The sequence below is a fragment of the Lepisosteus platostomus genome, chromosome 2, assembly GCF_059453375.1.
Source record: "Lepisosteus platostomus isolate fLepPlt1 chromosome 2, fLepPlt1.hap1, whole genome shotgun sequence".
Lineage (NCBI taxonomy): Eukaryota > Metazoa > Chordata > Actinopteri > Semionotiformes > Lepisosteidae > Lepisosteus > Lepisosteus platostomus.
The window spans coordinates 9,402,971-9,430,103 of record NC_142612.1 but is presented as its reverse complement, the minus strand read 5'-3'; the positions used below and the strand labels follow the sequence as shown (position 1 = coordinate 9,430,103).

Below are 27,133 nucleotides of genomic sequence, written 5' to 3'. Positions count from 1 at the left end.
CAAACACTGTATTCCTCCATCCTTGTTAATTGCCTCTTGTCCCACTGTCTGCGTTTGACGTCTTTGATTTTGGAGAGGAAACAGACATAAAAAGACATAAAAACAAAAATACTGACACAATCACTGGCCATTACATGCCAACTCAATCACAGCTCATAATCCTTCTCCCTTCTTCCTGTTGGCACACTGTGACATACGCAGTACCCGTTTTTCAGATCCCTGCTCACTGACTAATAAAGACAATCTATCAGCTTCAGGGCTGTGAATTTCCAGGATAACAGATGCACATCCTGCTCTAGATATTTTGATGTCTCATGCCTGCTTTATACTATGATATCCACAGTTTAATTAAACTATAATTTTCCCTTTACATGTTCGGAGGTATTTTTTCTAATGTTAAGAAATGTTTGTGTTGCTGTTTATGGAGGACAAAATGTGTAACATTTGTTTATAGGATTCCATAGTTAATATTACAACAGTCAACATCCAACATCAGACCAGACTAAGGAAGGAATTGTAATGTAAATCCCCTTTTTAGAGGTTGTTTTAAATTCATATTGATTTGCATTGCCTTTGTATGTGCTCCCAGGAGGTGACCTATAATTTAGTATGCTATTCATCATTCTGCAGGCATATTGTGAGGACCTAAAACCCCTACATAGTTACATTGGAAGCAGACAGTAATACTCTGAGATTAAAAGAACAATATCACATAGCTTAGCCTTTCCCACTAGAGTGTTTTTTATTTGTGTCAATTACCTTTCACACCTCAGTTTAAGATTTAACCAACCATACTGTACCTCTCACAACAAATAACTAATACTGTTTTTATATTACCTCTGTGACAATGTGATAAAAAGGCCTAGAGATTTTCATGTATTCTAAAATGTGTATAAGTCCAGCAAAAAATACGTATTTGTTTATAGAAATCGTTTCACTGTATACCACATGCTACTGAGATATTTCAAAATCTGAGATCACAGTTTACTCTGCCCAACTGTAACACAAGATTTGATGTAATTGAATACCTTTGTGACAAATTGCTTGTCTGCATTAGGAACAACCAAAAGTAACATGCTGATCTGGTGGTTGTTTTCTTATTCAGATTCAATGGGGAAGGATTCTTATGGTCTATATGTAATTGGTATAATGTATTGGTACCCCATATTTGACTTTATTTCCTCCTCTAAAGTTCTAAATTACTATTTGCAAGACACATAACTTCCACTACTATATACCTGTAGGTTAACAATAGTTATTAAACATTGCAAATGACTAAATAACATTGTTGGCTATGAAGGGTGTCAATATGTACATTAATGCTCATGTTACCTAGAACTAAACAACAATATAGAAGCTTTGAAGTAAGTGCTTATGAGTACCAACAATTCTCCAAATTGCCCCATTACAAATGATCATCACATGTCTATAAATCATCTTATGTTCATCTTCATCTTTCAGTAACTAGAAAATGTTTGTTCTACTCTCTTGAGGCAGCAGTCTACTCGAAATAACTTTTTTAATCAGTAAAGGGAAATCCAATAATCAGGTTTATTCCATTCACGCTGTTGTTCATGCCTGAAGAAGGCTCCACAGCCAAAACATTGTGTCTCTTTTCTTTTCGGCATGGAATGAACGTTTACTTGTTCGTTTACAGCCTACACATACAGACTGAGCTACCTACTTGAACAAAATCAAATCAGTTTTTTCTCGTTTTAGTTTCTTAAATGGCTTTTACCGTACTTGAATTAGCTAGTCAGAAATTAATTGTTTAATATTTTTTGAGGTCGCACACAGCACTGGGGCCCTGTGTTCATTTCCAGAGCTGGGGTGCTATCTGCATGGAGTGTAAATGCTCTCCCTGTGTTCACATTTCCTCCCACAGACCAAAGACCTACTGGTGGGTTAACTGGCTTCTGGGAAAAATCATATTTCCTATACATGGTGGTGTTCACTGAAAACTGTAGCTAATTACAGAACAAAAGGAGGATTCGTGGTATTAGGTTTCACAAGAAAAACATGCATACATTTAAAAAGCCCCTAGAAAGTCCTGATTAAGTAATTTGGAATTATATGGAATGTAAAGCAGTTTTTAGCACATTGCCTCAAGGACCTTAATGAAAAGAACCATCTGTCAAATTAAATTCCAATAAATACGTAACCCAATTAGTGCTTGATCTACCAGTATGCCTTCAATACCTTACTGTTGGACCTGCAATGGAATAAATGTTTTAATAAATCGGCTACTCTTTCCAGTCCCCTGCCTGTGCCCATCACCTGCTCAAAATCATCCCTCGTCTTGCTGGGCTGATATGGTTTTCACCTTCCACCATTCAGACATTCAGATGTGACACCAGCATCTGATTGACTTTTAACCTCTTTTTTTAAGAGATCATCTTTGGAAGCATATTGTGTCAGAATAGTTTCATTGGGATATTATATATAAACAAATCACAAATCACAGAAATATAATGGCATAGCTGTTCATGAAAATAATGGTTGTGGAGATTTCAATAGGACCATATTCCATCCATCCATTTCCCAACTACATCATCTAATTGAAACTCTTGGGGCAGCTGGAGCCTATCCCGGCAAGCAACAGGCACAAGGTAGGATACACCCTGGGAAGAATGCCAGTCCATTGCAGGGCACACAAGCACACACACTCACACCAGCCAATTAACCCACCCGTATGTCTTTGGATTGTTTGAGGAAACTGGAGAACCCAGAGAAAACCTACGTGAACATGGAAAGAACATACAAACTCCACTCAGACAGCATCCCAATGGGGCAGCACAGCAATGCTAGCCACTGTGCCACCATGACACTAGGACCCTATTTTAACTATTTTAATTATTATTATTTGTTGTAATACTATTTGTTACTGTTATATAACATGTTTTAAAAACATTATGAGGTGGCAATTTAAAACAAGTGAACTCAGATTAGTGAATCTATTAAGCTTGGACCACTCCTTAGTTGCTTGGTTATGTTTGTTTACCATGAAACATTTATGAGAACACACAAGAAGGCTAAAAATAAATATTATACTGTATGTCCATCCCTTCTTGCCTTTAAGATACAAGATTTTGGCCAAAACATTGGTCGGAGACAAGACGAAGGTATCACCTGAAGAGAAGTGCCAACACATTCTCCATTATTGCAAACTTCAGGGGTGGCAGGTAGGTGAAATTCGACATTCTTTCTTACAATGTTTGCCAGAATCAAGACACCTTAAATACATCTAGAGGCATTCTTTTGATCATATTTGAAGAGTACAATAAACTATTACTCTTGTTTGTAAGAGCAGGGGCCTGGGTAAATTTCACCTCAGGCTTATACAATCTACCTAAAGGGTTTCAATTAGTGAAGCCATTTTTCACTTGTCCAGGCTCTGCACTTCATGGGTGAATGAAGTGGGTCCTCCCCTATGTCTTTAACATCACTTTATTAACCCTTCACAATTTCTTGCATTAGGAATGATCTTTTCACGTACCCCAGCTTGCTCTCCATGAGACACACAGACAGGGAGAGAGCCTGGGGTCAGAGCGCAGGGTCTGCCATTGTACTGCGCCCCTGGAGCAGTTGGGGTTAAGGGCCTTGCTCAGGAGCCCAACAGAGTAGGATTCCTCTGCCAGCTGCAGGATTTGAACCGGCAACCTTCTAGCCACAGGCACAGATCCTTAGCCACAGAGCCACCGCTCTGTCCAAGTGCATTGAGATCTTTTGGGATGAAATGGACTATACAACCACAATGAATGAATGAAGTCTTTTTAAAATTAATTGGAGCAGTTCAATTTCATCCCTCTTAAAATCGAGCTGCTGTCATAACTATGACTGTACAGTTTCCAGAGATGAGAACCAAAATTCATATGTTATATTTTTCTCACTCATTTTTGCCTATATAAGATAAGATCACTTTATTAGCCATATACAATTTCTTGCATTAAGAATTTGTCTTTTTGCATACCCCAGCTTGCTCTCCATGAGACACAGACAGGGAGAGAGCCTGGGGTCAGAGCACAGGGTCTGCCATTGTACAGCAACCCTGGAGGGGTTGGGGTTAAAGGCCTTGCTCAGGGGCCCAACAGAGTAAGATTCCTCTGCCAGCTGTGGGATTTGAACCAGTAACTTTCCAGCCACAGGTGCAGATTCTTAGCCAGAGAGCCAACGCTCCGCCCCGATATTCACTATATTATATACTATAATATCTATCACTATACTGTATATATACATACAGTACAGTACTATATCACTATATCCATATTCAATCAGTCTAACAAGAAATAGTTTTCAGGGTTATAGGATTTTAAGAGCATGCAGCTGCTGTGAATAAAGAGAATGAATATTAATCAGCTCTTACCATTTCACAACAATGGGAGATGGAAGTGTGTACTGAGACGTACAATTCCACTTTAGGAATATAAAAATACAAAGTTAGAAGCCAAAGATGGATAATGACAAGAGCTAAGCATCAGAAGTTGCAAATAAAAACCAATTTTCACTTAATTGCACATACAGTGCATACAACTAACTGCTATTCATGAACAGATGTTTTTACTTTACAGCAAATAGGTCAACTTTGTCATTGTAGATGAAGATGCCCCAAAATAAACAATAGTCTTTATTTGCTTAGCATTATCAGTACCAGGTTCTATATACTGCTCTCTTTACAGCAATCTGTGACTTTAACATAAACATAAAATCATTGTTTTGGATTATTGTTTTAATTATTTGTTTTAAATAAACAATTCTGAATTTTGGAGGGAACCATTTTCTTATACTTAGAATTACTTTAGCATTAAGACATCTTTCATATAAAATATAAGACTATGGTAGTTTTTGCTTTTTCAGTAATAAGGAATATATCATAGTTTTAAAATTAATATAACAATACATGCTATTTGACAGGTTTTCTTTTACCAAATATTTCCATTGGGCAATTCAAAACAACTGACAGTTCAAAATTCTGCTTGGAAGAACAAAGTCTACAGCCTCTAAGCCTCTACACTTCATAATTGTTCCTGAATCTGAATGTTAATGGATTTAATTCTAAATGAAAAACAGTGTGAAAAGCTATATGGTCCTATAAGCAACAATCATCACTCTTGAACTCAGCCAGGAACCCTTATGACATTAACCTTTTACATTTTTGTCATATCTACTTAAGTGCAATAAAATTCTCTGTACAGTAATTCCAGATTCATAAGAATTACAGTACCTGTGTCTTTATGTTCTACCACTTTGAAAATGATGGGGCAGTACAAAAGCTCTGACTTCTTTCACTTTCTCTTTTTGTGTCCTGTTTGAGGAACAAAGCTAATATGTCTGAATTGAATCAACTTGTGTAGCAACAGTACTTAAAATGCTAAACAGCAATAATCCTTAGTTTAGATTAAACCAGATCTACACACTGCTCTGCCACATGATTGCATTGACCACAGGTCAATCCTCTTTGGTGTTCAGGATCTAATGATAACCAGAAACTGAATAGCTGCTGTACATGTGAATTCAATATTGTGCTTAAAGAGCATTAATCATGTGTACACTTCAAGACTTAGCCCCTAAAACAAGTAAGCATCTTTTACTAATAATTGTAATTGTTTAAAAAAATTAACTGTTAGTCCTATACTTTACTGAAGATGTTTCAATAAGGAAGAACAATACTTTTCTAATTCCAATTTAAGATATATTATTTGAAGTACTGCGGGTGAAGTATAAATTTAGTATATAAGAGAACTGTAAACAGAGGGGTCCCCGTTTAACGTCCTGAATGGGAACCGTAAAATGGGTTTAAAAGCAAATCTACGCCACCAATTATTTCCAATAAGACATCATGGAAACAGGGGTACGTTTACATTCTCTGTGTTTAAACAGAATGATTACTGTAATGACCCATTAAGGTGAACACTTAAATGTAATTTAGCCTTGTTTGAAATGTTTAGAATTTGAAAATTAACAATGAATGAAAGAAAGAACTTGTGTAAGAGGGAGATTTTGTGAGAAGAAAAGCTGGGTGTATTTGTGTGAGAGAGTATAATACTACATAAGGTTACATTAAATACTGTACACATGATAAATAAGGACATGTAATACTGTATACAGTAATTAAATTTTAACTGATTTAGCAACCTAGTCTGCGGTTATCGACTTGTTTTGGTTTGTTTCTAGAGAACATAAAGTCAGAACATAGAAAAGACGTGAAAATTATATAAACATCTCAAACACATACTGTACAATGACAGTATATATCTATAATGATTTTTAGATCATAAAAAAGCAGTTTTGCAACAGATTCACAGGAAATTTGACATTTTATACTTTGTTTATCTTTTGGATTTACCTCCATGATCAAAAAAGCCAGTGGCGTAAAAACAGGGAGGTGTTAAGCGGGGACTCCTGTAATGTACAAGGCTTACCTACAAATTTAGGCAATAAAGTTTGTTTTGAAATCATTTTTAACAATCCTTGAACCAACAATTGTGCACTTTTACCCCGAATGACTCAGGTAACACTTGAATTGTAAGAGACCACTGCTTCTACTTAAATTTAAACTTCAGTCATTTAAAATGAGTTTAATCTTGAAATATTAAATAGTTATGTAAGGAAAGTATTATGAAAAGATCCTTTATTGAGAATTGACCAGCTTCAATCAAAAGTGGAATTTATTGCGTATTAAAGTTTAGTGTAAGTATTGTGAGATATACATTATTATGCAGCAGGGTACTCTTTCAATGATTTGAACATTGAACGAAACAATTTATGAACCCGAAAGTGATAATATTGTACATGCATGTGCACATTATTTCAAGAACAGAGATCACACATTTTTGCATGTAATCATTGGCTTTTCATTTCTTATATATACAGTAGGTATATGTAAAAAAAGGTGAACATTTTCTCCATTTACTGATGTCAACAGAAAGTCTAAGATCCCACAGTCTGATGACGTTATTTGGCTTCTGGGAAAATTGACATTAGTTTCAGTGTGGGCATGGCCATGTCTGTCTGTGCACTGTGATGGACTGGTGTCCCATCCAGGTTGTATCTTGCCTTGCGCCCCATTGTTTCCCAGTGTAGGCTCCTGGAATTGAATGAAGCGGTAACAAAATGGATGGATTGTAATACCCTAGCCCTGATCCACCATTGGAATTGTAAGAGTCCTTAATGCGGTGCGTTGGCTCTGTGGCTAAGGATCTGCGCCTGTGGCTGGAAGGTTTCTGGTTTGAATCCTGCGGCCGGCAGAGGAATCCTACTTCGATGGGCCCCTGAGCAAGGCCCTTCACCCCAACTGCTCCAGGGGTGCCGTATAAATGGCTGACCCTGTGCTCTGACCCCAAGCTTCTCCCCCTGTCTGTGTGTCTCATGGAGAGCAACTTGGGGTATGCAAAAAAGACAAATTCCTAATACAAAAAATTGTATATGGCCAATAAAGTGATCTTATCTTAATCTGAGTAATCTGAATACCCGTTTAGAAGTGACAAATTCTTGCTCATCACGGCAAGCACTCATCAGCAGAATTAATTCCTCCTCTGCTGTTTTCAGTGATAAATAGTTATTTTGTTTATTTTTGCATGGATGTCATGAGGAAATCACAGATTCTCCCACAGTGCTAATTTCATAGTTTTCTTCTTTGCATATTCAAAAAAGGGAACAGGATTTCACAGCTACTGTAGATCTGCACTCCTTCCCTTCTGCCAGAGTATGATCTAACACTGCCTACATTACACCCACTTTCCTCCTTCACACCTGACTCAGTGCTACTGCATTCTTACCCTCTGCAGCCCACAGGAATGACACAGACAGAACTCTCGAGCAGTTGACATGCTCATGTTGGCTTGACTGGGAAAAAAACGTTGAGTTGAGGGTTGATGCATGTAGGGGGAATAATAGCATCATCAAAAGATCTGACATTTCCATTACTCAGGCATATCAGATCGTGTGGATTCATTGTGTAACACACAATGCAACACAAAACAGATTTTCCTTAATTTTTCTCGAGCACTCATAGCTTCACTCTCAAAAAATTACTATAAGGCTGTCATATATATTTAATACACATTGTAAGAGAAAGTAGCTCGTAGTTAAGTAAAGCTGACAGGATTCAGTATTTAGCATGAGGGATCTGCAATTTGCTACAAAAACTAAAACCAGCTTGTTTGTTTTTTTGTGAACAAATTATTTAATTTGAAAATAACAAATGTAAGTACTGAACAAAAAAATAAAAGCATTTCCCATATCTTGCTAAATCCACTCTTTCTATCCAACCTGCCAGAGTACCCTCTGAATAGCTATTATTTTCTTTCATGTGTAGTTGCATACTGTATCTTCAATGCAGCTTTTTTAATAATCCAGGGGAGCAACATATGTAAGAAGTAACCAGACAATTAAAATTTTTATTTGAAAGAAATGGTTAAAGCAGAAATAATTAAGGTATCGCTGCACTTTCACATAAGCATAAATGGATGTAATTATACCAAATTATAGCTATTGAAAAATTAAGTACATTTGTTTAGAAAAACAGGACACACAAGGCAATCAACCAGCAGCTAGAGCAGACGAGTAGAGACAATGAGAGAGATATTTAAGACTCTGCACCTCACATTTTAATAGAGACTATTACTCCTCGGAGCAGATATTACCAGCCAACTTCATTAAACTGCTTACTGCTTTCTTCCTTCCTTTATCACTCTATATGCCCTTGCGTAGTTTCATTCACACTGGTCTACAAGTGGCCCCTGTGCAAATAATAATGCAGAGGTTTGCTATACTTTAAATTTAAGTCAATAATCCAATTAATTTAACAAGCTTTGCACTGCTTGCAGAACCAGAGAAAGAATTCAGTTACCAATTAAATTAAGATGAGCATTTAAAAAAAATAGGGAATTATACCAGGAGTTATTAAAAAATACAACAGATACCATTGATTCAATTACTTATTTGACCTGATTTTAATGCTTCTCTATATATGTCAACTTAATAAATTAGTAAAAACATCCAAATTACTTGTGAGGTAAGGACATCATTGTCATCCTACTGAAAACCACATACATCCCACAGACATTAGTTCAACTGAGTCACCTTCGTGTCAAGCGAAGAAAAAATATTTATTTTCTTCACTTGTATTAGATACATTCTCACAAACCTACTGCAAAATCATGGGAAGGGAATTTTATATTTCCTTTGGCCACATTGTTCAATCACTTTTAAATAGATACAGTACATTCAGAAACTGGCAGTCACATTCCGGATGCTACAAGACAAACAGATGGGAAGACATTAGTGTATTAAAAGTGTGTTTTACTGGGTAACAGTAAATAAATTAATATACTTTATACGTTTTTATAAGTATTAAATTCATCAGTGACTCCAGCACCTATGTTAGACATTTTTGCTGCTATTTCATTCTGTTCTACCCTGATTCTGAACTGACATATATCCATTTCAATATGTTGTGCATCACATAGGCGATGGGGAAAACATACTGTACTCCTATAGGGTAATGCATATGATTATATATCCATCTGACTGGTCCTATATATAATATTCACTTCCTATTGTTTATAGTGGTGTAATTTAAAGCTTGCTGCTATAGCATAACACAAAATAGTGAAGTCAAAAACCTGTTTTGTATGTGAGCTATGTAGCAAAACCATTGAACTAAATTCTTGACAAAAAGGATTGTGTAAAACAAATTTCTTTCAGTTATAGAAAATTGCTTTGAAGTATCTTTCAGTTTTACAAAATTTCGAATACGGAGAAAAGAGCTGCACACATGTATTGACTTTTAAACAGACATCTATTTTAATTTAACAAAACCTTTTCTGTTGTTTCATCAGTTTAAACACAAGTCGATATAAAATTATAACTCACTTGGTTTGCTACAACACAAACACGAGGGATAACCATAATTAATTTTAATAACATACTTTCCAGCAAAATGAGTCCTGAACAACTTGAATGTCTAATTACAACAGAGTCCTTTCTTCATAATCATTTGCATATGTACCAAATAAAGCCCGTTTAATTTCAGAGCCAGAGTAGCTGAGATTCGTATAGCAATCGAGCAAAAGGAAAGTTCAGTTACTATAATAGTTGATTTATGAGAGAGATGCCTATTAACAAAAAAACATTAGGCAAAACATATAAAAGCAAATTGTTTAATGCCACTACTGAAATTATTCATATGAGCATATTTGGGGATAAATCGTATGTTAACCCATGTTTTAGGCACTTAACATGTATCACTGGATTTCATATATAGTGTAAAGTTTTGTCTTTGTGTAGACGATCCTTTGAGGTGCAATTTTAAAACATCCAATCCGTTTTAGTCACATCATAAAGTTTCAATATTTTGTTACAGAGTGTGATGTGCGATGTCCACTAAATTGACTACATTAGATCATTTGCCTGACTTTTCAAGACGTGGAGTGGAGAGCAAAACGTAGAACTGAAATAAATATTTTTTCCTACTGTTACAAGTGTTGCTTGCAAAACATAGCACCTCCAAACCAGTGAGAAAATGGTCAATTAGGACATTCTGGGATTTCGTCCCAAACCATTTGTGGGATTAAATCCATTGAAGTGGAATCCCCCTTATGTCACTGTAGCACACATACATCACCTTCCCTACACCAAGTCTGAGGCCTTTACTGTCAATTATTCTTAATTTCTATTCCTTAGACTTAATAGGAGCATGCCTTTGCTCTCACACAGCTCTCAGACCATTGGATGCCTTTTTAAACAAAGTAAAGGGAATAATTAAAGGCTTTGTGCTTTCTGCAGGAATGTGCAAATGGAGTAACAGCTTGACTGATTTACAGTTCAGCAGAACACAGAGAGCACAACACATCTGAATTACAATGCACAAAAAAAGTTTTTGGAAAGTGTTAATTTTTAGGATAGGTATTCATCTGATTTGGTGTCCTGGACTGTGATTCTTAGTGTGTCAATTAACTATTCCTACTGGATGAATTAAATAAATAAGGGATTGAAAGATAGCTAAATTAAAAGTTGGATTCATCTTTTGCCAAGCCTTTGTAGTGAATTAAAACCCGTGATGAACTTTATGGTGGCTTAGACAAACTGAAGACAGTTTTAACTAATTCCACAGAAAACAGCCTTTCTGATCATTAGTGCAGTAAGTTATCTGCTTGCACTTTTCAAGCCCTTGTTTTTGTTACTGTTTTTACATGTTTGAAGTGTATGTTTTAAAACATGATTCAGATTTAATCAGGTTTTGAACAGCAAGACTATTACTCTACTCTACTATTACAAAAATATTACTCTACCCTTTTATTTGAAAAAGAAATGCAAAATCTCTGGTTATTCATAACTAGCTAGAAACCACATACAGTATGATATTAACAAGAATATTGTGTATGGAATTTGAATAATTCTGAAAAAATTCCACAAAAATATCTATTCTAAATTTACTCTAGACTGAAACAAATGGAGATCCTCACATAGTTGGTAAATATGAAAGGCTCTCCATATGTTGTGTTCATAATGCACTAGCACTATTTTTTTCATGTGAAACAGCATTTGTGAAAATTGGTTATTAGATTAAATATTAGAGCAATTTGATAGTGTCAAAAGTCTATTAATTAGTAGCAGATCAAAGAAAAAGGTAAACGTCTTTAATATTCTTCTGGTACCTAAGATTGCAAAAGACATTTGTGCCAGTTACACTTACTTACTGACCACCGGTGATCCAAATTTTTTGCTCATTATTGCTCCTCCTGCTGCTTTTCATATCTAGATGGGCCATAGCAAAGTGTTCCTGAAATACTGGCAAGCTGACCATCTTAATGACTATTGCTTTCAACTGCAGAAGAAGATTATAACCTGTCAGAAAGGTAACTATTACTTTGTACTTTTTCTTGCTAACAAAGCTATAATTTGTATTAACTAGAAAAGATCCTCTGCAATTAGACACCATTCAATGAGTGAATAACACTCGTTGTACTTATTTACATATTTTTTCATCTTTTATTAGTTGTATTGTTGACATAAACCTGCTTGTAAGCTTAATAGAAATAAAATTTATTGGATTGCTTTTAACTGTAAGTTAACAGTAGGAGGAAAACCTATATCCATATATTGTATCTCCATATACTGTATAGACTGGATAATTCCATGCATACTTTTATTAGATTGCATGCTTTGTTATTAACAGAAGGGAAGGGATTGTAATGTTGCTTAAAGCCATTTATGCTTCAAATGACATCAGCAGTTATGTTGGCCAGAACACAGCATCATTCATCTTCACTTTTAATTTCACAAGAGACAACAACATCCAAGAATTGGATGCTTTGTGAATGTTTGGATTATTTAGCAGGATAAGTTAGTCCTAACCTGTTTAAATTTGATTCCATCATGATTAGACTACTGTAATGCCTTTCTAATAGGTATAACTTCTAAGATACAACATTGGCTTCAGTATGTTTGGAATTCTGTGGACCAAGTATTAACTAAAAGGGTTCTGCATTAGCACAGAACTAAGTCCTTTCATAGCTTATACTGGCTCTATGTGAAATTTTTAGTGGCCTTTAAGGTTCTTATTTTCACATATAAGGCACTAAATGGTCTAGCTTCATATTATTTTAAGGACTTAGTGCTTAAGTACAGTCCTTCTCTTTACCTTAGACTCTTGCCTTCTTCTTCTGTCGAAGATCAAGCTCTGCAAAAAGGGTGACTGTTTTTATTTCTTTTGTGCATGGTATTCATTGCACAAATTCATTAATCTGTGAAAGAGAACAATTAAAACACCAAAAGATTTTCAGTTAATTATTCCTCATTTGAAGTGTCTTCAACCTCATGTAAGAAATCAGTTAATCAATTCAAATACTAAACACCTTAAAGATTTTTGTGTGTGGTTCAGAAATGCTTATATCCATTTTACAACTAATCAGTAATAACTTTAGGAACACTACAGTCTATGTTATGACTTGTAGATTAGAGATCAAATAAATGGATCGAATCCAGAAACTGAAGAAATATAAAAGTACTGAAAGAGCCAATGATAATATCATGGTGCACATGACAGTGAATTCAATTGAGCAAACAAAGATGAATATTATTAAAAGCAGAGCAAACAGTTTGCCTGGGAGTTCACCATATGAGACATCATCATTGTTTGCAGATACAACTGTTGTAAGCCTACTCCCATCTTTCATGAATGCCATTTGAGTAATTTTCCTATACGTTTCTGTATTTATGTTCACCTACAGTTCTGAGAGGTCTGAATTTACTCTCCCAATGTCAAAACCAAGGGGAGAGATAAAAGTGGCCCTGAGACAAGTTCATATACTAAAATCTCACTTTTATTTGTTCTTTCAAACACAAAATATAAAAATGCATAAACTAAAATATTTATGTATATAAATACGTAAAAATGTCTGAACCCTGAAACCGAATTTGACAATTAAAAATGTATACAATTTTTGGTAGCCAAAAATATGCAAATAAAGTCTGAGCATGTGGAGCTGATTTATAGTGTCCCTGCATTTTCTCTCTTTATGGATATTGATTGGTCATACCCACATTGCCATGTTCATAGATGAATGCACACTAATATTTAGTTTTGCATTATTGACTGATCATATCTCTGGTTGGGCTCTTATATTTTTGGACTGTATTTTTATTCCATCATGGCAGTTGTAAGAGGGTTTCTTGCACGCCAGAGGCTTCTGCAGAAAATGAGCATCAGACAGCAAGAGGTCAGTTCTGTGCAAGGCTTCCTACAAGATATGGAAGACAGGGGGCAGAAAGCATATGATGGCCTCGTTATCCAGAATGCTTCCGACATTGCTCGAGAGAATGATCGCCTAAGGAATGAAGTGAATGAGAAACAGTCCAAGGAAAAACAGGAAAGCAGGGGGATGGAAGAGGAAACAATGAGAAGGTAAAGTAAATGCTTTGGGAAGTGTCTGTTGACAGTAGGTGATGTAGGAGTTCTTTTAAGACCCAGATCTTCAACATCTATATTGTTTTTCTATCTACATTTACGTCCCTGAAAATATTTGATGAGCATTTACCTTGAAGTTGAGCTTTAATTTAGCTTTAATTTCAGCATTTTATCGAGTCTGCATCTACAGAAAAGTTTGAGTGGGGAGCTGGGTCAGTGTATACACTGCAAAGGAACAATTAGATGTTAATTCCACACACCTGATGAAGGGTCTACAAACCAAAACATTGTTGTTTTTCTTGTGTTTCAGATTGGAATTAACCTCTACTTGTTCCTTTTAAATCTATTTTCAGCTGTTTGTCAATATCTAATAAAGATTAAATGAGCTGACAAATACAGAGAGTATATTTAGTACTTTGGCTTTAACTGACCTGGCAGAGGACGTGATGGCACTGACCCTTGCCTAGCTCTGTCACACTGCCACTCCCCCCTGTACTTATGAGGTATGAGCCAGGGAGAAATGCTGCAATGGAGGGGAGCTCAAAAGGCTGTGCAATACTGCAGTGTTCAGGTGGGGAGCTGCGTTCAGTCAGTGAGCTTTTATGCACAGGGAAGCAGAAGAGCTTTAGAATTTGACCGCCATCCAAACGTCTGTCCAACAACACCATTAAGTACAATATTTTGTCAATGCACCAATGAACTATGTGAGAAAAATTATACGCCGAGAGCTTCAGGTCCCTCTTGTTTATTTTTTGGGGTACACCACTTGAATATCATGAGTCTTTTAAACATATAATGAAAAGGCTAATGTTCTTCTATCTGAATACATGGCTACTGCACACTGAGTACCTGTGATAGCCCATACATTTTAAACCTACTGTACCTTTTCAAGTATGTAAGGTTGATTTGCAAATGATTTGTTGTCCTGTATAAGGATATGTAATCTTTACACAGTTATAGCCTTTCAAGTTATGTCAATGTTAGTTTGCAGGCTTAAAAGTAACTAATCCAGTAAAACTCTGTCATTTTGTGCATTATGTAACTTTGCAATCTGCAGCCTGCAGTCTACCAGTTTAACATGAAACTGTGTTGTTCACCAGCTGTGGCCAGACATTTCCGATAAGTGAAAAATAAACACTGCCAAAGCAATTGGAAGGGCCAGTACCCACAGAACTTGAGGAATCTGATCTCTCTGGATATGACAATGGGACAGACATAGAGAGAGAGAATGAGAGAAAGCGAATTGCAGTATATTATGGGAGAGAACCTATATATATTGTATCTTATACGCAAACATATCATTTGAAAACATTTCAATTTGTAAACTCAAATAAATCCCCACCTGTCTGCAATGTGCAGTTTTAAAAGCATAGTTTACTTTTAAACAGTTAAAAGCTTTGTTCCTAAGAAACATGGAAGTAAATTTGCAGTTTTAGGTTGAGAGATCTGTTTCAGAATCAGAAATGTAAGTATACCAAAACATCCTGTTTCTACACCACTGTACAGGAAAAGTCATTCAACATAGTAAATGTGATTGCATACTTCTAGAGGTACAAATAATTTAATCGTTTTATTTTATTTATTTTCCTTGGTGAGCGATTCTAGAGAATTCTGGCTGCAAAACCTTTTGTGTCTGGTTGTTATTCTCCTGTGAGATTTCTCCATGCTATTGTCAATTGTGTCTAGGCTGATACTGCTGGAGGCTCCCATCTCCTTTCAGGAAGAAGCTATTGATCTAAGAGGCAGACAAAGAATCCTACTGTTCCTCTAATTTGTGTGTGTATGTGTGTTTGCATGTTGGGCAGGAAGGAAGGGGTGTTATTGTAATGTACTGTGCTTGTTGTGCTGTGTGTGAGTGTGGGTTTCCAATATTTTATTCTGAAAATAGCTCAAGTTATTTTGTAGTAGACTGAGATACAGTACATTCATAATCAAAATGTATTGTACTGTACATACTGTCCCTGTTGTTGTGGGAAATCCATGATCAGAAGAGCAGGACACGGTCTTGTGCATATTCAATTATTTATTGAGCTCAATGACTACAGCAACACATGGGTCTGGCCTGAAGAACAGACACACTGGAAGGGGTTCCCACTCTTTATATACAGGATGGCTCAGGAAGAAGTGTGTTTAACACACTGAGTGCTTGTGCTGTTCTTTGATATGCAACAGAAGTTGTTTTGCCTGTGTTGTTGCCTGCAGCTCTTTGAGGGTTTGTCCCGTTTTATTATTTGTTTGTGGGTGTTTGCCCTATTCTTTGATATGCAGAGTTGATTTGCTTGTCCTGTTTTCTGGTAAGTTTGTGAGTGTTAGTTCTGGGAAGAAAATTAGTTGCTGCTGCTTCTAAAGCAAGTCAGCTTTATTTTGTCTGAACAATTTTTTGGGAAGGCTAAATTAACAGATCCCAGCAATTACTCTATTACCTTCCATAATGTGGTTTAATAGTAACATTGAAGAAGTTCAAGTATGCATAGGCTGCAAAGGAACAAGTAAAGGTTTATTCCATGCTGAAAAGAGAGGAAAAGAAACACAACGTTTTGGCTGCGGAGCCTTCTTCAGGTGTGAGGCATCACCCAAAGAATGCTCCACAGCCAAAACGCTGTGTTTCTATTCTTTTCTTATCTTTTCAGCGTGGAATAAACTTTAACTTGTTCCTAAGTAGTAATATTGTTGTGCTGGATATGGGCAGCATACACATGTTGTATTTCACCTACATTTTAGCAAAGAGTACATACAGTAATTGTGAGAGTGACTGCATTGCAGTGGATTGAGAAGTCAATAAAGTGAGATATAATAGGAGACCCAAACACGCAGTTCTGTTTACATGTAATAATGAAGCCATAGAAAGATTTTTTTAAAGAGTATTTTAATCAAATAAAAATCTTTCTTTTAAGTATTTTCTGGTTGTATGTAGACAGATAAACCTACTGTATATTGTATTAACCAACTGAAGTGCAGATGTCTATACATAAATAGAATTATTTTATATTTATCTGATTTTTCATTGCTTGTATTGCTCTTTATTACATCTACATAAAAAATCTACATGTTTCTAAATTCCATGTTTCTACTGCACAAAACTAAATCAGGTACAAATACAATCCAATAAATATAGTCTTACAAAACACTCCGGGACATCAGACACCACACTACTTAAGGTAACAGTGGTAACTCTAGTCACTATTTTTGGATCAAGTTAATTAGCTTGGAATTACTCCCAATTATGTCAGAGAGAAGCTTCTTCCTGCTCATGAGACTATAATTAAACACAATAGCAGAAAACAAATCACCTGCTGGGTCCAAAGGTTTCAAATGTATTGTTTTTTTTTTTTGCAGCACTGATATATGGTGATATGGGCTACATTTTTGTGCTGATAAAAATGACAACCTATACCTGAATATTACCCTACACATACCGCTAAAAACAATCAAACACCCGTGTCTAATTCTTATTCTATTCCTATCCATAGCTCTAAACTGCAAAATAATAGAAATAAAGGGTTACAAATCTTAGAACATACATTTAGCCTATAGGATATAATGCAAGCTGTATAAACCCTAATTTAGAGGAAGCTTGATGGAAGCCAGAGATGGTGAGAGAGTAAGGGACACATATCGGATTGAAGCGTATCAGATTCTATTATGAAAAACTGTAGATTATCATTTATTATCTGTTATAAGTAGGGATTCATGCAATAACATAGGCACTTTGTTATTTTTTTTGTGTTAGTTACTTTAATTGTAATTGCAACTTACAATTACAATATTTGTTATCTTGTGGCATCTTACCAGCATAATTAGAAACAGTCCAGTTGGTCATTGCTCGCTATAAGGTATGGTTGTGCTTTGTGTTGTGGTGGATCTTTGCAAAAACAAGGAAAAGAAAACTTCATTATGTTGGCGTGAACAATCTCATTGTTGCAATTTGAATAATGCTTCTGGGTATCATGTTATCTCACAGAGCTGGAGACAAGTATGGAAAGGTCAATGAAGGCAGCTCTGGGGGATGCCGAACACCAAAGCACTTTCATTACGCCTCTGTGCCAGTCCCTATGGTTATGGACGATTTGGTCCATTCCGCCACCGGGTCTTCAATCAAGTCCCCTTCCTTGCAATCAGTGTTCAGCATGGACGACTGCAGCTGCCTGCCATCACCACGGAAACAGCCTCCTCCCAAACCAAAGAGGGACCCCAACACCAGGCTCAGTGCTTCATATGAAGCAGTTAGTGCCTGCTTATCAGCTGCATCTCAAGAAACATCCTGTGAAGGTTAGACCAAGCTATAAACTCCTAAACCTTCTCAGTAAATAGCAAAATCATACTTCTGACCTTGCTGTCGACCTTTTTCTGCAGGAGAGGACAGTGGAATATTCTTGTGATTTTTTTTTATAACAAAGTCTACCAATTTCTAATATACACTGCATTTGCACAAAGTTCAGTTAAAGCATAAAGTGTATTTTCTTTCTTTTGCACTGCTCCCAAATACTCCTACTGAAAGTTTTCCTCTTTCAAAAATATATTTAGACCAACCTCTCAGACGCCAACAGAGTTTGGGACCTGTACTATTCTCCTTTCAGATTGTTGTGCTTTAAACTGTAATCTTGCCATTCTTTTCTACTGCCATAAAACATTTTTGGTATAAAAGAGAAACTGTTTCACATGTAGAGTTTAGTTCATGTGGTTCTCTGTAATCAATGTTTTTTCTTCTTTTTTATTTTTAATTGCAGCTCTTTCAAAACCAAGACCTCATAGTGATGACTACAGCACAATGAAGAAGATTCCTCCACCAAAGCCTAAAAGAAGCCCTAACACAAAACTGAGTGGTTCCTATGAGGAGATATCAGGTCCCAGACCAGCAGAAATTAAGCTGTCTTGTTTTGCTAAAGGAGGACATTGTATTGGAATGATTCAACGGGCAGCTTCAGCTGATGGGCCTCAGTATGGTGCACTCAGTCTGTACAGTTCCCAGGAGGAGGAAGAGGGTGTTTATATTGAGATGGTTGGAAATGCCAGAGCCATGAGTCTACCAGAAGTGGATAGTGCTGAGCAGGGGGAGTCTGTCTATGAAGAAATGAAATATTTTCTGCCTGAAGAAGGCACATCTGCTAAGATAACTTTGGCAAAATCCGAGGGGTCTCCTCAGCAGCTTCACGAGAACAAAAAACTTTTCATAGTTGAACAGTTGCACTCTGGTCCTGGAGGCAAAACATACTGCAAGGACTGTACCTGTGACATTCCACCACCTTTCCCCAACTTACTCCCTCACCGACCTCCTCTGCTAGTTTTTCCTCCAACTCCTGTTACTTGTTCTCCTGCTTCTGATGAATCACCCCTCACACCCATAGAGGTGAAAAAGCTGCCAGTTTTAGAAACAAACCTGAACTATTCTGGGCAGTCTGAAGGCTCAAGTCCACTGTCTCCTCAGTTTGCACGACAGCAAAAAACAGAAAGTGAGAGACCTTCTTCGCCAAATCTCTCGGTTTTTAATATGCCTGACAAATCTACCCCTCCCCCAACTCCTCCTCCTCTTCTGCCTCCTCCCCCATCACTGCCTCCCCCCTACCGACCTCCCTCTCATTTCCCTTTTCCACCTGATGCCAGTATCCTGGCCTTAGCTAAAACAGCATCGGTTTCAAACTCAGACTCTTCAAAGGTACCTCAAAAGACAGGCTACTGTCTCTCAGAAGCCCCTTCAGGCTCCGCCAAACCCCCTTATTCTCCAGTAAAGATGCCAAGGACAGAACACAGGAAATCCCATTCTTGTTCCTCTTCCCCACTCCCATTCAACCCTGCCAACTCCAGACCCCTGACCAGCCCACTTGATGAACTGAACACACTCTTCAGCTCAGGGAGAAGCCTCCTGAGAAAGTCAGCTGCTGGACGGAAAATAAGAGAGCCTGAAAGTGAGTCGGTACACACAATGTTCTGAAAGTATGATTCTGCTGTGTAGAAGGAATATATGACACACTTGCAAGTAAGGCGTGGTTTCTAATGTAGACATATAGAATCACAAAAAGCTTGGTTTAAAATTCATTTAAACATACAGTTGAATTTGGCATCTCTGTTTTGTCCTTTGTGTGGTTTAAACAAAAATAAGTAACATATTTCTTTTACAGTACTTAATAAATATGAGTTTAAGTATTTCTGTTTACTTGCATGAACAAATTTGTTACGAGTGTATAAAGTCATATTATTGTTGTTAGTTTTAAAATAGAGACAATTTATACCAAGAAACTCCAGTGTTTGTCCTCCAGGGTCACAATCTATTCCTTTTAAATTATCCACAGCTTCAGTAGAAAAGTGTTAATTGGAAATTTAACCCTTTCCCTCTGGTCCGTTGCTGCTGATGACTTAAAGAGACCTAGAAAAGCTCCTTGATTGAGGCCCTCTGGGATTGAAATTGGGGACTCTAGATAACGAGTCTTGAATTATGTTTCTTAAGTTTCTAAATTTCTGCTAAACAATTAAGATACAGCAGTGTTTGGGGAAATACACATTCTGATAATTCTATTCCAATTCCTGATGTGTAAATCAACAAATCTAATTAAAAACACGCTTTCGTCATTCAGTACATTCAGTGAGAGATTTCCTGAATGGTGGTGGCTCTTTTGCAGTTTAATCTGCAATTGTGCAACACCAGATGACCATATGGGTTTTGTCACATCAAAATACACACTTCAAGGATAGGCTTTAGGGGTTTAGGTTTGGCTTAGGTCCAATGTGAAGGTTAAATATGAGCTGGAACCCAAACTTCACTCTGATGGCTGTCAAATGCAAGCCTCAAATGCATTTTTCATATCTGGCAGCTCATGTAAGCATCCTATTAACTGTTACAAATCTATGTACGACTTTTGCACAGTTTATTAAGTCCTTCTATGTATTTTTTTGCAAAGAAGAAAAAAGTCCCTTGAAAGGCCTTCCTCTAAAATACAATGCATCTCTTTTTTCCAGTCTTCTAGCAGGAGATTTTTAGTAGAGGCTATGCCTCAGTAGTGGACTATCTGAGAATGTCACATTGATTTTATAAAGACAATCAAACAAAGTTCATTCTTGCAATCCACCAGTATAGGCTATGCTGAAATTGAGTCTAGGGTCACCAATGAGAAACTCAAGAGAAAGAAGACAGAGAAAAGATCAGGTTTGGTATTGAAGTAGGAGTACTCTTATGCTAAATGTCTTAAAACCCCATAGTTTTATGTAACTATGAGGTAAATATGGACTCATGCCTTTTCTGTTGGGGGACAAAAATATACCTTGATAACTTAAAATGGCTATATTGGTATAGCATTTTTTTTTAAAAAAGTCAGTTTTAATGAATAAGATTAAACCCTAACCCTAACCTTAACCCTAACCCTACCTTAACCCTAACCTTAACCCTAACCCTAACCCTCCTTCTGGAGGCAACCACTGTCACTGTTAATAAACAAAATTCTAATAAGAACCATTTATTCTACAAACATCCATGTTCAAAGTGCTCATCAAAGAAATATTATAACATTTACAAAGGAAACTGTAAAACAAAAATAGTACAAGTCTTCATTTGAAAGAGATTAGGTTTTGATGATGCCCTGATGCAGTGTTTTGGATCTGTGCTGTCCTAATGGATTATGATTGTCTTTATATTGTCAGTTCATGCTTCTGTCTGCAGACAGCGGTAAATGCTTATTAATGTGGTTTTGATATCAGGAAATATGCTACCAAATTAAGTTTTTAATACTGAGAAGTTCAGAGAGATTTGTTTATTGGTAGGGCTATGTCAAAGGGTCACTGTGTTGTACACAGGGTCATTCTAAATTGTAATGTATAATGACAAATTCAACCAACTTATATTATTATATATGTTTGACTCCAAATACAGCAATACCAGAATAACTAGTCACCTTTGAAGTATTTTTGTCATGAATTGATCTTATGTGGGGCTACTGCTTAAACAAATACAGAATGTAACTTAATTTAATAAGTAATGTAATTATTGAAAAAAAGGGTTATTGTTACAATGAAAGCAACCTTTATTTATGCAACAACTTTACTTTAAATTGACAAGTGTTTCAAAGTGTCTTACTAGCATGAGTCAGGAGATTGCTGGTAATGTCATATGTCAGAAAAAAAATGATTAGGTTTAAATATGGGCCCCTTCATGAATTGTGAGTCTCTGGTAATCAGAACAAAAGTGAAATGTATTATAGTTGATACTTGAATGTGCTTTGAAAGCTAATGTAGAAATACTACTACAATCAAAATCATATATGCAGTACGTACAGTGCCCTCCACATTTACTCAAATCTCCAATGAAATAGGAACCTCAATGTATTTCTTTAAAAAAAAATCAGAAAAACATACAGTAACATTCTGTCCTTAGGACATGCAATTGAAGCCTCCAGACCTATATCGAGGCCACCAAAAATGTATTTTTCCTTGGCATATAAATGGAGGTAGCGCGCAGATATCATTTAGTAGTAGCATAATCTGAACCATAGTTAAGGACAGACAGCTCTTCAAAGATGGCAGGCAAATGTTCATTGACATCTATGACTTAAAAACCTGAATCTTCCACTTTCCAGTGTAGTGTCCATTTCCCTGGAGGGTAAAAGGAGGTAATACACAGAAAACATCTGGTAGTTTCATGTATTATAAAGGTTAAAGTCAGAGAGTTCTTTGAGGATTTATTGGCAAATGGTCATTGATCTTCGCAAGTTGCGGAAGATTATAAAAGAATCCATACAATGCTGAAACGTTCACTTTCCACTGTAGTGTTTAAGTTATTTAAGGCGGATGGTACAGTCTGCCAATCAGGAAGGGGACACATATATATTGTCACCATGAGCTGTGAAACAAGTGGTTTAGGAGGCAAATTTAAAACCAAAGACAAGAATAAGAGCTTTCCAATACACACTGGCATCTTCTGGATACAAAGTGTTGAAAATTCATTCATCGCTGGTTCACAAGGAAGAAGCCTCTTCTGAGGGTGAACCAAAAAAGAGGCGACTCAAACTTGCCAAACATCATTTGAATGACAATTGAAGCAATTTTACATGGTCAGATTAAATGAAAATCGAGGAATTGGAAATGCTCATCAGCATTGTATTTGATGTAAAAAGGATCAAGCTCATGTTGAGAAAACACTCATGCCCCACTGTGAAATATTATGGAGAGTGGATGGTATACATGTAGTTTAACTTTAATTCAGATTCAGTTTCTCATCTAAGAACATCAGGAACCACTTCTGCCATAACTCTATTTCTTCTTCAGCCGACCCAAAATCTTTTCATGCTGAGGTGTATTTGGATTGTCAGGAATCAGTAAAAATGTTTTTGTAAAACCTTCTACAGAAAAGTTAGGCATAAGTCTAAAACCCAAAGAATTCATTTTGTGATTACACTAATTTAAAATGTTACATAACTGTGTATCAAAGTGTCACTTCATAAAATGAAAGGTTCAAATATGTAGTTCACAGGATCACCCCAATTATTACCTAATAAACAGTTTATAAAGATGGACTTTGTGATATTCCTATCAGGATTTGATTAAAAGAAAATTAAACTGAAATATGTGCTTTCTTCATAATCCATAAATTAAGATACCATCTTTCTACAATCTGAAAATTTATTATTTAATGCTCTACTGCATAATACAAGACATTGTTCATGCATTAAGTGAATACTTGAAGAAGTAAACATCTTTTATCATTAACAATCTATGACCTATTTGGTTACAAGACATATTAAGGCAATTTTAAGCACATTTTTAATTATTTAATACAACGTTGTTTTTGTTAAATGTTATAATATCTTTAAGTAACAGCTTCCCTGTGATTCTGATTATTTTTGTGAAAGCAAATCCTTATTAAAGCAATCCTTCCTTATTGTGCAGAAAGCATACACCTTGGGACATCGTATTAGCAATTTCACATTACAGGGGATACTACCAGTAAAATCCCCTCTAAGAGATTATTTTAAATGACAAAAGGAGTAGTATTTTTTAGATTTTAATATATAATGCTTTATTATATAGTACACAGAAATTAGATTTTTAAAATTATTTTCTTTACAGGAAACCTTTCACTTCCTCAGATTATTAGGATCCATCAAAAAAAAAAAAAACCTGCCTGGACAAAGTCCATGGATCGGTAAACTGACAGTAATATGAATGAGTGAATGGCCATCTCTTGGTTGTAATATTTCTTCCGTTTCTAAACCTGGTCATCAAAACACAAAAATTCCATTTTAAAAGTACAGTGATTATATGAGTCAGTAGGTACAGAAGTCCTGATATCTTCAACGTTTGTCCATTTATAACAGGACTTATCTCTAACATTAACATGCCAGGCCGAGAGGACGCCAGTGACATGTCACCAGAACTTCAGGATAAAAACGCCAATAACCGTGTGACTACCCGCTCCTCGGCAGCACCCTGTCCTGTCAGCATGGAAAATGGAAATCAGCTGTCAAATGGTAAAGCCCTTTACAGAGCTCTTGTTACAGTGAAATAACACTGAAGTAACACTTCACTGTAGCATCGGTGTTTTCACTGATTACCAGAATGTAACCTTGTGGGCATACAAGTGCCTCAGTTACGTCACCCTTGAACTTTGTCCTACATCTGGAATTCATGATTAAAAAGTATTTGATTTGATGTTATGCTAAAAAAAGTGAATAGATGAATAGATGTTCAATAAATCACTAGTGTCCTGGCTGTTTTTTTTGCAAACAATCATAACATTATATGGTGAAAGACCTTATCCGTAGAAAAAAAAATGGTCCTGATAGTTTATGGCCTGTTGCTTCATAATCATAAAAAAATGAAAAACAAAGTCAATACTAAAGAGGCCTCAGAGGAGGTGTTTACATTTTTAAAAAACAAAACTTTTTCAGTGTTGACAATGTATTACCACAAAACTGATCCTGAGCAGAGGTCTTAAAAGGGTTAGTTTAAAATGGGGTACAGCTGTTTTATTTCAGTGATGATATTGTTGCTGTTCTATAGAGTGGAGATGTTGTGGATATGTTAGAGATCAACTAAAAGCAGGAGCCTGTATAAGAATGGAATAGATTGGTTTGTGAAACCAAGAACTAGAATTACTGTATAAGCAAAGAATTTTCAAGTGATATTATAACTCTACACCTTCATCACATATTAATATACAGTATGTGCTTTTTTTAAGGTTTACCAGAGGATGAAGGACACATGAGGTTTAATAGCTCCACAGCTCTTCCTTCAGTTCAAAGACACATAGACAGTCACCACAGTCAGGTAACCTTTATTTATGCATGTGCTTCCACAGAAAGTTATTCATTCACTTTAATTTAATGGAAGTCTTACTAAGACTATATATTTATATGAATGAATAATGTGATTTGGTAAATGATTAGCATAATTTTCCTTTCAAATATATCATTTAAAGGGGTGCTAATGCCACGCTCAAAGTGGTATAATCTTTGTGAAATCATTTCAAAGATCATTCTAAATCAAGTTAATATTCCACTCTAAGTATACTCATTTTATGTTTTGATATGGTATTATTATATTGTTATTATTCGCAAGTTTTTCTATTTGGTTCCAACTGTATTTGTGGATTTTGGTCATAAACCTTTCTTTCAAATAAGAATACATGTTTGGCTGAGGAAAAAAAAACAATGGATTCTGTCCTTTTCTATTCTCTCATAAATCTTTTTCAGAAATTCTGTGTGTCTGGGAATATGTGAGATTAACAAAATTATTGTGATTAACGCAAAATTAATGGACTATTTCTGAACCATCACCTTGTCCACAAAGCTTGTGCTCTAAAGATTATTGTTAATGAAATAAAATTGAGATTTTGGATTTACAGTTTTTCAGTTTAAAGTTGTAGCCTCAAGCAGCATATATTCTTTTGTGGGAAGTCGTTACATCCAGAGATCTACAATTACATTAAATGAGGAAGAACTTCCAGGTGACAAACAATATTCAAATAATACTTATCCAAAACTAAATGTTTACAGCCATGTTCTATATTGTTAGTATAACATTAATACTTCCCTGGTGTCTTTCTGTAAGTGCTGCTTTTCATTGCTCCTTTTTGATACCTAAGCCTCGCCCTTTGGTGTAGTTGCTTCCATGCTGTGATTTTGTAATTGCAAGACTGTGGATTTACACTGTTTGCAAAGGGTCATTTTCTCCATTCTGTATCTGTGTCACAATGTCAATGTCTGAAGGTTATATGAGAATATTAATGTCCAGGAAGCAATTTCTCAAAAGGGAACAGGAAGGCATGGACTGAGAGTCTTAACTGGTAGGATACCACTGCCTGTTACACTTACCTTGTTCATTTCTGCCATTTGAAAATCTCTTTAATTATTCAATTACAGCATGAAATATTTATGGGAGAAAACTAAATACAGAGATTAACTGAAATAAGATTCACTCATTAAGGTGTTGTACAAACTATCTGCATTTCAGCAAAGTATTTAAAAAACTAACTGTATTAATGTATCCTGTAAGTCTTCATAACCTGATAATGACTAAGCATGTTATAACAATGCCATGTTAACTGAAACTGAAGTCAATTGCTGGTTTAACTCGATCATATATAATTCAGGACGCAGCTATGTGATTGACGTACAGTACATGCTGAATGTAATCTGTCCACATCTCTTGAAACTTTCAACAAATTAAGATTAAAACACCTAATCGATGCAGACACTACATGATCAATCTGCAAAAAATCAGTTTTAGATTTTTTTATTTGAATCTTTACAAAATATATATATATTTAAAATTTAAATATTACATCTGACCTAACACAGGATCCTGGGATGCTGGGGAAACAATGGAAAACACACATGTACAACTTGTCGTGGAACCTGGGAGTAGTTTACAAACCTAATCAATGTTTTAGTGGAAAATTTAGTGGAAATTTTGCTATCATTCATTGTATGAATGCACAGGCAGGTCCATTCAAATGAACATGCAACAGATGTACTATTTTGATCAAGAGTGGGAGAATGTTTTCATTTACATATATTAAGACAAGTGTTTTCCTAATCTGTGGTGTGAGTTTCAGAGAAAAAGAGCAATATGACTAAGATCAGTACACCGGGATCTTGACTTTAGGTAAAGATATTCTTTAAAGAAACAGACCGAACTTAGGAGTCAACTGAAAGTAGCATTACAGAAATAGTGATTTATGGAAATACAGGCATGATTGAAAAACGCTGTATATGAAGACAAACCAAACAACTGTATGGA

General features: G+C 35.9%; 1 protein-coding gene across 3 annotated transcripts in view; it reads left to right on the top strand.

Annotated features, from left to right (window-relative positions):
* The window catches only part of myo16 (myosin XVI), a 169,309-nt gene that overhangs the window by 126,606 nt on the left and 15,570 nt on the right, over nucleotides 1-27,133 (top strand). For 2 of the 3 annotated variants that reach the window (XM_088597184.1, XM_088597169.1), the window contains exons 28-34: nucleotides 3,080-3,182; nucleotides 11,762-11,858; nucleotides 13,660-13,906; nucleotides 17,871-18,178; nucleotides 18,637-19,812; nucleotides 24,208-24,360; nucleotides 25,071-25,159. In XM_088597184.1, the coding sequence (XP_088453310.1) occupies nucleotides 3,080-3,182; nucleotides 11,762-11,858; nucleotides 13,660-13,906; nucleotides 17,871-18,178; nucleotides 18,637-19,812; nucleotides 24,208-24,360; nucleotides 25,071-25,159 (2,173 nt within the window). The remainder of the gene's footprint in view (nucleotides 1-3,079; nucleotides 3,183-11,761; nucleotides 11,859-13,659; nucleotides 13,907-17,870; nucleotides 18,179-18,636; nucleotides 19,813-24,207; nucleotides 24,361-25,070; nucleotides 25,160-27,133) is intronic. The other variant, XM_088597176.1, reaches the window with a different exon arrangement.